Source organism: Oncorhynchus clarkii, chromosome 23, assembly GCF_045791955.1.
Source record: "Oncorhynchus clarkii lewisi isolate Uvic-CL-2024 chromosome 23, UVic_Ocla_1.0, whole genome shotgun sequence".
In the NCBI taxonomy this organism is placed as follows: Eukaryota; Metazoa; Chordata; class Actinopteri; order Salmoniformes; family Salmonidae; genus Oncorhynchus; species Oncorhynchus clarkii.
In genome coordinates, this window is record NC_092169.1 from 52482242 (window position 1) to 52494807 (window position 12566).

Consider the following 12566-nt stretch of genomic DNA (forward strand, 5'->3'; position numbering starts at 1 on the left):
GGGGTAGTTTCCTGTCGCCCATGACGTTCATTTGGCGTGGGATAGTTTCCTGTTGTCCATGACGTTCATTTGGCGTGGGGTAGTTTCCTAAATCAAATCAAATCAAATCAAATTTTTATTTGTCACATACACATGGTTAGCAGATGTTAATGCGAGTGTAGCGAAATGCTTGTGCTTCTAGTTCCGACAATGCAGTAATAACAAGTAATCTAACTAACAATTCCAAAACTACTGTCTTGTACACAGTGTAAGGGGATAAAGAATATGTACATAAGGATATATGAATGAGTGATGGTACAGAGCAGCATAGGCAAGATACAGTAGATGGTATCGAGTACAGTATGTACAAATGAGATGAGTATGTAAACAAAGTGGCATAGTTTAAAGTGGCTAGTGATACATGTATTACATAAGGATACAGTCGATGATATAGAGTACAGTATATACGTATGCATATGAGATGAATAATGTAGGGTAAGTAACATTATATAAGGTAGCATTGTTTAAAGTGGCTAGTGATATATTTACATCATTTCCCATCAATTCCCATTATTAAAGTGGCTGGAGTTGAGTCAGTGTCAGTGTGTTGGCAGCAGCCACTCAGTGTTAGTGGTGGCTGTTTAACAGTCTGATGGCCTTGAGATAGAAGCTGTTTTTCAGTCTCTCGGTCCCAGCTTTGATGCACCTGTACTGACCTCGCCTTCTGGATGATAGCGGGGTGAACAGGCAGTGGCTCGGGTGGTTGATGTCCTTGATGATCTTTATGGCCTTCCTGTGACATCGGGTGGTGTAGGTGTCCTGGAGGGCAGGTAGTTTGCCCCCGGTGATGCGTTGTGCAGACCTCACTACCCTCTGGAGAGCCTTACGGTTGAGGGCGGTGCAGTTGCCATACCAGGCGGTGATACAGCCCGCCAGGATGCTCTCGATTGTGCATCTGTAGAAGTTTGTGAGTGCTTTTGGTGACAAGCCGAATTTCTTCAGCCTCCTGAGGTTGAAGAGGCGCTGCTGCGCCTTCTTCACGATGCTGTCTGTGTGAGTGGACCAATTCAGTTTGTCTGTGATGTGTATGCCGAGGAACTTAAAACTTGCTACCCTCTCCACTACTGTTCCATCGATGTGGATAGGGGGGTGTTCCCTCTGCTGTTTCCTGAAGTCCACAATCATCTCCTTAGTTTTGTTGACGTTGAGTGTGAGGTTATTTTCCTGACACCACACTCCGAGGGCCCTCACCTCCTCCCTGTAGGCCGTCTCGTCGTTGTTGGTAATCAAGCCTACCACTGTTGTGTCGTCCGCAAACTTGATGATTGAGTTGGAGGCGTGCGTGGCCACGCAGTCGTGGGGGAACAGGGAGTACAGGAGAGGGCTCAGAACGCACCCTTGTGGGGCCCCAGTGTTGAGGATCAGCGGGGAGGAGATGTTGTTGCCTACCCTCACCACCTGAGGGCGGCCCGTCAGGAAGTCCAGTACCCAGTTGCACAGGGCGGGGTCGAGACCCAGGGTCTCGAGCTTGATGACGAGCTTGGAGGGTACTATGGTGTTGAATGCCGAGCTGTAGTCGATGAACAGCATTCTCACATAGGTATTCCTCTTGTCCAGATGGGTTAGGGCAGTGTGCAGTGTGATTGCGATTGCGTCGTCTGTGGACCTATTAGGACGGTAAGCAAATTGGAGTGGGTCTAGGGTGTCAGGTAGGGTGGAGGTGATATGGTCCTTGACTAGTCTCTCAAAGCCCTTCATGATGACGGAAGTGAGTGCTACGGGGCGGTAGTCGTTTAGCTCAGTTACCTTAGCTTTCTTGGGAACAGGAACAATGGTGGCCCTCTTGAAGCATGTGGGAACAGCAGACTGGTATAGGGATTGATTGAATATGTCCGTAAACACACTGGCCAGCTGGTCTGCGCATGCTCTGAGGGCGCGGCTGGGGATGCCGTCTGGGCCTGCAGCCTTGCGAGGGTTAACACGTTTAAATGTCTTACTCACCTGGGCTGCAGTGAAGGAGAGACCGCATGTTTTCGTTGCAGGCCGTGTCAGTGGCACTGTATTGTCCTCAAAGCGGGCAAAAAAGTTATTTAGTCTTCCTGGGAGCAAGACATCCTGGTCCGTGACTGGGCTGGATTTCTTCCTGTAGTCCGTGATTGACTGTAGACCCTGCCACATGCCTCTTGTGTCTGAGCCGTTGAATTAAGATTCTACTTTGTCTCTGTACTGGCGCTTAGCTTGTTTGATAGCCTTGCGGAGGGAATAGCTGCACTGTTTGTATTCGGTCATGTTACCAGACACCTTGCCCTGATTAAAAGCAGTGGTTCGCGCTTTCAGTTTCACACGAATGCTGCCATCAATCCACGGTTTCTGGTTAGGGAATGTTTTAATCGTTGCTATGGGAACGACATCTTCAACGCACGTTCTAATGAACTCGCACACCGAATCAGCGTATTCGTCAATGTTGTTATCTGACGCAATATGAAACATCTCCCAGTCCACGTGATGGAAGCAGTCTTGGAGTGTGGAGTCAGCTTGGTCGGACCAGCGTTGGACAGACCTCAGCGTGGGAGCCTCTTGTTTTAGTTTGTGTCTGTAGGCAGGGATCAACAAAATGGAGTCGTGGTCAGCTTTTCCGAAAGGGGGGCGGGGCAGGGCCTTATATGCGTCGCGGAAGTTAGAGTAACAATGATCCAAGGTCTTTCCACCCCTGGTTGCGCAATCGATATGCTGATAAAATTTAGGGAGTCTTGTTTTCAGATTAGCCTTGTTAAAATCCCCAGCTACAATGAATGCAGCCTCCGGATAAATCGTTTCCAGTTTGCAGAGAGTTAAATAAAGTTCGTTCAGAGCCATCGATGTGTCTGCTTGGGGGGGGATATATACGGCTGTGATTATAATCGAAGAGAATTCTCTTGGTAGATAATGCGGTCTACATTTGATTGTGAGGAATTCTAAATCAGGTGAACAGAAGGATTTGAGTTCCTGTATGTTTCTTTCATCACACCATGTCACGTTGGCCATGAGGCATACGCCCCCGCCCCTCTTCTTACCAGAAAGATGTTTGTTTCTGTCAGCGCGATGCGTGGAGAAACCCGTTGGCTGCACCGCTTCGGATAGAGTCTCTCCAGTGAGCCATGACGTTCATTTGGCGTGAGATAGTTTCCTGTTGTCCATGACGTTCATTTGGCGTGGGGTAGTTTCCTGTTGTCCATGACGTTCATTTGGCGTGGGGTAGTTTCCTGTTGTCCATGACGTTCATTTGGCGTGGGGTAGTTTCCTGTCGCCCATGACGTTCATTTGGCGTGGGATAGTTTCCTGTTGCCCATGACGTTCATTTGGCGTGGGGTAGTTTCCTGTTGTCCATGACATTCATTTGGCGTGGGGTAGTTTCCTGTTGTCCATGACGTTCATTTGGCGTGGGGTAGTTTCCTGTCGCCGATGACGTTCATTTGGCGTGGGATAGTTTCCTGTTGCCCATGACGTTCATTTGGCGTGGGGTAGTTTCCTGTCGCCCATGACGTTCATTTGGCGTGGGGTAGTTTCCTGTTGTCCATGACGTTCATTTGGCGTGGGGTAGTTTCCTGTCGCCCATGACGTTCATTTGGCGTGGGGTAGTTTCCTGTTGTCCATGACGTTCATTTGGCAAGGGGGGTAGTTTCCTGTTGTCCATGACGTTCATTTGGCGTGGGGTAGTTTCCTGTTGTCCATGACGTTCATTTGGCGTGGGGTAGTTTCCTGTTGTCCATGACGTTCATTTGGCGTGGGGTAGTTTCCTGTTGTCCATGACGTTCATTTGGCGTGGGGTAGTTTCCTGTTGCCCATGACGTTCATTTGGCGTGGGGTAGTTTCCTGTTGCCCATGACGTTCATTTGGCGTGGGGTAGTTTCCTGTCGCCCATGACGTTCATTTGGCGTGGGGTAGTTTCCTGTTGTCCATGACGTTCATTTGGCGTGGGGTAGTTTCCTGTTGTCCATGACGTTCATTTGGCGTGGGGTAGTTTCCTGTCGCCCATGACGTTCATTTGGCGTGGGATAGTTTCCTGTTGCCCATGACGTTCATTTGGCGTGGGGTAGTTTCCTGTTGTCCATGACATTCATTTGGCGTGGGGTAGTTTCCTGTTGTCCATGACGTTCATTTGGCGTGGGGTAGTTTCCTGTCGCCGATGACGTTCATTTGGCGTGGGATAGTTTCCTGTTGCCCATGACGTTCATTTGGCGTGGGGTAGTTTCCTGTCGCCCATGACGTTCATTTGGCGTGGGGTAGTTTCCTGTTGTCCATGACGTTCATTTGGCGTGGGGTAGTTTCCTGTCGCCCATGACGTTCATTTGGCGTGGGGTAGTTTCCTGTTGTCCATGACGTTCATTTGGCAAGGGGGGTAGTTTCCTGTTGTCCATGACGTTCATTTGGCGTGGGGTAGTTTCCTGTTGTCCATGACGTTCATTTGGCGTGGGGTAGTTTCCTGTTGTCCATGACGTTCATTTGGCGTGGGGTAGTTTCCTGTTGTCCATGACGTTCATTTGGCGTGGGGTAGTTTCCTGTTGCCCATGACGTTCATTTGGCGTGGGGTAGTTTCCTGTTGCCCATGACGTTCATTTGGCGTGGGGTAGTTTCCTGTCGCCCATGACGTTCATTTGGCGTGGGGTAGTTTCCTGTTGTCCATGACGTTCATTTGGCGTGGGGTAGTTTCCTGTTGTCCATGACGTTCATTTGGCGTGGGGTAGTTTCCTGTTGTCCATGACGTTCATTTGGCGTGGGGTAGTTTCCTGTTGTCCATGACGTTCATTTGGCGTGGGGTAGTTTCCTGTTGCCCATGACGTTCATTTGGCGTTGGGTAGTTTCCTGTTGCCCATGACGTTCATTTGGCGTGGGGTAGTTTCCTGTCGCCCATGACGTTCATTTGGCGTGGGGTAGTTTCCTGTTGCCCATGACGAGGAGGGGCCAAATACAGAGGCAGTGACCCATGTCCACATTATGGAGATGGAATGGATTTATCAGTCCCCAGAACACACACACCTTTCTGGGTGAAAGTGTTAGTGGGTTAAAGGGTTAGTGGGTTAAAGGGTTAGTGGGTTGAAGGGTTAGTGGGTTGAAGGGTTAATGGGTTTGTGGGTTGAAGGGTTAGTGGGTTGAAGGGTTAGTGGGTTAAAGGGTTAGTGGGTTGAAGGGTTAGTGGGTTGAAGGGTTAGTGGATTGAAGGGTTAATGGGTTAGTGGGTTGAAGGGTTAGTGGGTTGAAGGGTTAGTGGGTTGAAGGGTTAGTGGGTTGAAGGGTTAGTGGGTTGAAGGGTTAGTGGATTGAAGGGTTAATGGGTTAGTGGGTTGAAGGGTTAGTGGGTTGAAGGGTTAGTGGATTGAAGGGTTAATGGGTTGAAGGGTTGAAGGGTTAGTGGGTTGAAGGGTTAGTGGATTGAAGGGTTAATGGGTTGAAGGGTTAGTGGGTTGAAGGGTTAGTGGATTGAAGGGTCAATGGGTTAGTGGGTCTCAATCTCCTCCCTCTCTTCTAACCAGCATAGGTCCATGATTACATCATGTCCACAAAACCATGTGACCTGTGCCTAGAGACTATCCCCAATTGCACCATATTCCCTATACACAGTACCCTGGTCACTAGTAGTGCACTAGTATATCCCATTTTGATCTGGGGACAAAGTAGGCTACAGCCAAGGCTCAGATGGCTAGAAATAGAAGGAAACAGTTTCCTCCTGAGTGAGTTTCTGTTTGTGTGTCACGGCTTCTGTAAAAATGCTGTGTTTTTGCAACAGACATGTCTTGACAGATGTCAATGCCAAAAGAAGGCTCCCTCACTGACTGTACAGAACCAACAGCTCTCAGTCCCAGTATTCTGACTGTACAGAACCAACAGCTCTCTGTCCCAGTATCCTGACTGTACAGAACCAACAGCTCTCTGTCCCAGTATCCTGACTGTACAGAACCAACAGCTCTCAGTCCCAGTATCCTGACTGTACAGAACCAACAGCTCTCAGTCCCAGTATTCTGACTGTACAGAAGCAAGGCCTCCAGATAAATGTGTCTTAACTAACTCACCAATTATGTCATAGTAGTGTAATTGGCCTTTGAACCTGTGAAAGCACTGGTGTGGCCCCCAGCTCTCAGCATCTCCCCTACCTCACAAGGCACCAGTACTGCCTTGTAGTACAATAAACATCCCCCTTGTACCTCACAAGGACCCAGTACTGCCCTGTAGTACAATAAACATCCCCCTTATACCTCACAAGGACCCAGTGCTGCCCTGTAGTACAATAAACATCCCCCTTATACCTCACAAGGACCCAGTACTGCCCTGTAGTACAATAAACATCCCTCTTGTACCTCACAAGGACCCAGTACTGCCCTGTAGTACAATAAACATCCCTCTTGTACCTCACAAGGACCCAGTACTGCCCTGTAGTACAATAAACATCCCTCTTATACCTCACAAGGACCCAGTGCTGCCCTGTAGTACAATAAACATCCCCCTTATACCTCACAAGGACCCAGTACTGCCCTGTAGTACAATAAACATCCCTATTGTACCTCACAAGGACCCAGTACTGCCCTGTAGTACAATAAACATCCCTCTTGTACCTCACAAGGACCCAGTGCTGCCCTGTAGTACAATAAACATCCCTCTTGTACCTCACAAGGACCCAGTGCTGCCCTGTAGTACAATAAACATCCCCCTTATACCTCACAAGGACCCAGTACTGCCCTGTTTAACACAAGGTTAATGTTGCAGGGTTTCTCTGCTGTCTTACCAGCCCTGCTAACACACCTACTACACTGAGAAACCAGTGAGTGGGACCCATGTCAAACAAATGCAGCTGGATGGATCAGATATATCAGGTGTTTTATGTAACATTGTGTGTGTGTGTGTGTGTGTGTGTGTGTGTGTGTGTGTGTGTGTGTGTGTGTGTGTGTGTGTGTGTGTGTGTGTGTGTGTGTGTGTTTACAGCGGAGGGCAGAAACGGAGGGTGTCTCTAGGAGCGGCCTTACTTCAGAACCCCCAGTTATTGATTCTGGATGAACCCACAGTCGGGGTGGACCCTGTGCTGAGAGCCAAGTATGTACTGGACACACACACACACACGCGCACACGCGCACATGCACACACACACACACACACACAAAACCTTCTACAACAATTCACCTGCTTCACATTTCCCCCTTTTACATCCAATATAATGAATGTCACATACAGTCTGTAGATAACAGAGTAGTTTATGAACAACACTCTGTCTCCAACAGTCTGAAGATAACAGAGTAGTTTATGAACAACACTCTGTCTCCAACAGTCTGTAGATAACAGAGTAGTTTATGAACAACACTCTGTCTCCAACAGTCTGTAGATAACAGAGTAGTTTATGAACAACACTCTGTCTCCAACAGTCTGTAGATAACAGAGTAGTTTATGAACAACACTCTGTCTCCAACAGTCTGTAGATAACAGAGTAGTTTATGAACAACACTCTGTCTCCAACAGTCTGAAGATAACAGAGTAGTTTATGAACAACACTCTGTCTCCAACAGTCTGAAGATAACAGAGTAGTTTATGAACAACACTCTGTCTCCAACAGTCTGTAGATAACAGAGTAGTTTATGAACAACACTCTGTCTCCAACAGTCTGAAGATAACAGAGTAGTTTATGAACAACACTCTGTCTCCAACAGTCTGAAGATAACAGAGTAGTTTATGAACAACACTCTGTCTCCAACAGTCTGTAGATAACAGAGTAGTTTATGAACAACACTCTGTCTCCAACAGTCTGTAGATAACAGAGTAGTTTATGAACAACACTCTGTCTCCAACAGTCTGAAGATAACAGAGTAGTTTATGAACAACACTCTGTCTCCAACAGTCTGTAGATAACAGAGTAGTTTATGAACAACACTCTGTCTCCAACAGTCTGTAGATAACAGAGTAGTTTATGAACAACACTCTGTCTCCAACAGTCTGAAGATAACAGAGTAGTTTATGAACAACACTCTGTCTCCAACAGTCTGAAGATAACAGAGTAGTTTATGAACAACACTCTTTCTCCAACAGTCTGTAGATAACAGAGTAGTTTATGAACAACACTCTGTCTCCAACAGTCTGTAGATAACATAGTAGTTTATGAACAACACTCTGTCTCCAACAGTCTGTAGATAACATAGTAGTTTATGAACAACACTCTGTCTCCAACAGTCTGAAGATAACAGAGTAGTTTATGAACAACACTCTGTCTCCAACAGTCTGTAGATAACAGAGTAGTTTATGAACAACACTCTGTCTCCAACAGTCTGAAGATAACAGAGTAGTTTATGAACAACACTCTGTCTCCAACAGTCTGTAGATGACATAGTAGTTTATGAACAACACTCTGTCTCCAACAGTCTGAAGATAACAGAGTAGTTTATGAACAACACTCTGTCTCCAACAGTCTGAAGATAACAGAGTAGTTTATGAACAACACTCTGTCTCCAACAGTCTGAAGATAACATAGTAGTTTATGAACAACACTCTGTCTCCAACAGTCTGAAGATAACAGAGTAGTTTATGAACAACACTCTGTCTCCAACAGTCTGTAGATAACAGAGTAGTTTATGAACAACACTCTGTCTCCAACAGTCTGAAGATAACAGAGTAGTTTATGAACAACACTCTGTCTCCAACAGTCTGAAGATAACATAGTAGTTTATGAACGACACTCTGTCTCCAACAGTCTGAAGATAACAGAGTAGTTTATGAACGACACTCTGTCTCCAACAGTCTAAAGATAACAGAGTAGTTTATGAACAACACTCTGTCTCCAACAGTCTGAACCTGTCAAACACACTCTCTGCCCCTCATTACAGAAACCATTTTGTCTCTCATTCAGAATGACTGTATACATCCTGTTGGAAGTATCTGGGTGTATAATCTGATTGTGTAATGGTACCAGTGCTCTGTTACAAAGCCCAGCCAAATCAGTCCAGTCAGGGTAATCCCAGGCAGGTCATAAGGCTAAGGTTGTGTCCCAAATGGCACCCTATTCCCTTTATAGTGCACTACCAGGGCTCATAGAGCTCTGGTAAGTAGTGCCCTTTATAGAGAATAGGGTGCCATTTGGGACCATAGGATGTTGCCCTTAAACTGAGTTGTGTCATGTGTCCCTGTAGGATCTGGCAGCATCTAGTAGAGATTGTGAAAACTGGAAAAGTATCAGTCGTCATCACCACTCACTACATAGAGGAGGCCAGGCAAGCCAACGTGGTAAGATACCGTCTATATACATGATAACTACCTACTGATAGACACTACATAGAGGAGGCCAGGCAAGCCAACGTGGTAAGATACAGTCTATATACATGATAACTATCTACTGATAGACACTACATAGAGGAGGCCAGGCAAGCCAACGTGGTAAGATACAGTCTATATACATGATAACTATCTACTGATAGACACTACATAGAGGAGGCCAGGCAAGCCAACGTGGTAAGATACAGTCTATATACATGATAACTATCTACTGATAGACACTACATAGAGGAGGCCAGGCAAGCCAACGTGGTAAGATACAGTCTATATACATGATAACTACCTACTGATAGACACTACATAGAGGAGGCCAGGCAAGCCAACGTGGTAAGATACAGTCTATATACATGATAACTATCTACTGATAGACACTACATAGAGGAGGCCAGGCAAGCCAACGTGGTAAGATACAGTCTATATACATGATAACTACCTACTGATAGACACTACATAGAGGAGGCCAGGCAAGCCAATGTGGTAAGATACAGTCTATATACATGATAACTACCTACTGATAGACACTACATAGAGGAGGCCAGGCAAGCCAATGTGGTAAGACACTCACTCTGTCACACACAGTCCTTTTGTCAAATGCTCCTCTGTGAACACTGTGCCTTGTTGATCTGTTGTCATAAGAGGAAATGGGAAACAGACAGAGCTTAACTGACCGTCCCTCCAAATACTTTATGAGCAGGCAATTATGAGGTCCCCTCTGCTGAGAAACAATGGGTCCTTTGGTAGTTCCTGTAGTTGTTTTACCGTTTTAGAAAGGGGGGGGGGGTGCACCATTCCAGTTATATACACTATTCCAGTTTTATTCCAGTTATATACACTATTCCAGTTGTATACACTATTCCAGTTATATACACTATTCCAGTTTTATTCCAGTTATATACACTATTCCAGTTGTATACACTATTCCAGTTATATACACTATTCCAGTTGTATACCCTATTCCAGTTATATACACTATTCCAGTTGTATACCCTATTCCAGTTATATACACTATTCCAGTTGTATACACTATTCCAGTTATATACACTATTCCAGTTGTATACACTATTCCAGTTATACACACTATTACAGTTGTATACACTATTCTAGTTGTATACACTATTCCAGTTGTATACACTATTCCAGTTGTATACACTATTCCAGTTATATACACTATTCCAGTTGTATACACTATTCCAGTTGTATGGCCCTCACCATGTTCTCCATCAGACTAGTAGTGTTCATTCCCTATCCTGACTGGTTCAAAGTCTAATGCCTAGGAGCTACTGCTCTGTAATCTACAGATTAGGTTCCTGTAAAACCTTTTTCCTGGTTTTCCTCTGAGATGATGTTTGTTTCTGAGCAGCCTTTTTCCTCAGTGAGGAAATTAAATGTGATAAGAGTGGTGAAGGGGACAGCCATGAAGGATGTGGTACTGAGGGGATGTTTTGGTCCTGTACCCCATGAACTACAGTACTGGGGGGATGTTTTGGTCCTGTACCCCATGAACTACAGTACTGAGGGGATGTTTTGGTCCTGTACCCCATGAACTACAGTACTGAGGGGATGTTTTGGTCCTGTACCCCATGAACTACAGTACTGAGGAGATGTTTTGGTCCTGTACCCCATGAACTACAGTACTGAGGGGATGTTTTGGTCCTGTACCCCATGAACTACTGTACTGAGGGGATGTTTTGGTCCTGTACCACATGAACTACAGTACTGAGGGGATGTTTTGGTCCTGTACCACATGAACTACTGTACTGAGGGGATGTTTTGGTCCTGTACCACATGAACCATGAACTACAGTACTGAGGAGATGTTTTGGTCCTGTACCACATGAACTACAGTACTGAGGGGATGTTTTGGTCCTGTACCACATGAACTACAGTACTGAGGGGATGTTTTGGTCCTGTACCACATGAACTACAGTACTGAGGGGATGTTTTGGTCCTGTACCACATGAACTACAGTACTGAGGGGGTGCTTTGGTCCTGTACCACATTAACTACAGTACTGAGGGGGTGTTTTGGTCCTGTACCACATGAACTACAGTACTGAGGAGAAATTTTGGTCCTGTACCACATGAACTACAGTACTGAGGGGATGTTTTGGTCCTGTACCACATGAACTACAGTACTGAGGGGGTGTTTTGGTCCTGTACCACATGAACTACAGTACTGAGGGGATGTTTTGGTCCTGTACCACATGAACTACAGTACTGAGGGGATGTTTTGGTCCTGTACCACATGAACTACAGTACTGAGGAGAAGTTTTGGTCCTGTACCACATGAACTACAGTACTGAGGGATGTTTTGGTCCTGTACCACATGAACCATGGACTACAGTACTGAGGGATGTTTTGGTCCTGTACCACATGAACTACAGTACTGAGGGATGTTTTGGTCCTGTACCACATGAACTACTGTACTGAGGAGATGTTTTGGTTCTGTACCACATGAACCATGAACTACAGTACTGAGGGGATGTTTTGGTCCTGTACCACATGAACCATGAACTACAGTACTGAGGGGATGTTTTGGTCCTGTACCACATGAACCATGAACTACAGTACTGAGGGGATGTTTTGGTCCTGTACCACATGAACTACAGTACTGAGGAGATGTTTTGGTCCTGTACCACATGAACTATGAACTACAGTACTGAGGGATGTTTTGGTCCTGTACCACATGAACTACAGTACTGAGGGATGTTTTGGTCCTGTACCACATGAACTACAGTACTGAGGGATGTTTTGGTCCTGTACCACATGAACTACAGTACTGAATATTACAGTATTTACATGCCTTATTTGTTCACATCTGCTTCATGAGCAGATTCATGAACAGATTTTGTGAATAGATTTCGTGAACAGATTTCATGAGCAGATTCGTGAACAGATTTCATGAGCATATTCATGAGCAGATTCATGAACAGATTTCATGAGCAGATTCATGAGCAGATTCATGAGCAGATTTCATGAACTGATTCGTAAGCTGATTCATAAGCAGGTGGAAAAAAACATACAGTATGAATATACAGGAGATTGTCTGTAAATAACTGATGTGAATATGTACAGAAAACCAAAGGAGAAAGTCTTCACAGTATATCTGGTTATTTGCCTCAATGGGCCCTGGTCAAAAGTAGTGCACTAAATAGGGAATAGGGTGCCTTTTGGTACGCGTAATAGATGTCCTTTACAATACAGATCTAAGATCAGATTACATTTAGCCCCCATAGAGCTGTATCAATATAGGGTTGGAACATATCTAACCCTGTGTCTGAGGTATCAGTGGTTAGTGGTAACTTCT

At 45.6% G+C, this 12566-nt stretch overlaps 1 protein-coding gene across 3 annotated transcripts in view; it reads left to right on the forward strand.

Moving 5' to 3' along the window:
* The window catches only part of LOC139381685 (ABC transporter G family member 23-like), a 56871-nt gene that overhangs the window by 12145 nt on the left and 32160 nt on the right, over positions 1-12566 (forward strand). For all 3 annotated transcript variants that reach the window (XM_071125382.1, XM_071125383.1, XM_071125385.1), the window contains 2 exons: positions 6934-7041; positions 9120-9213. In XM_071125382.1, the coding sequence (XP_070981483.1) occupies positions 6934-7041; positions 9120-9213 (202 nt within the window). The remainder of the gene's footprint in view (positions 1-6933; positions 7042-9119; positions 9214-12566) is intronic.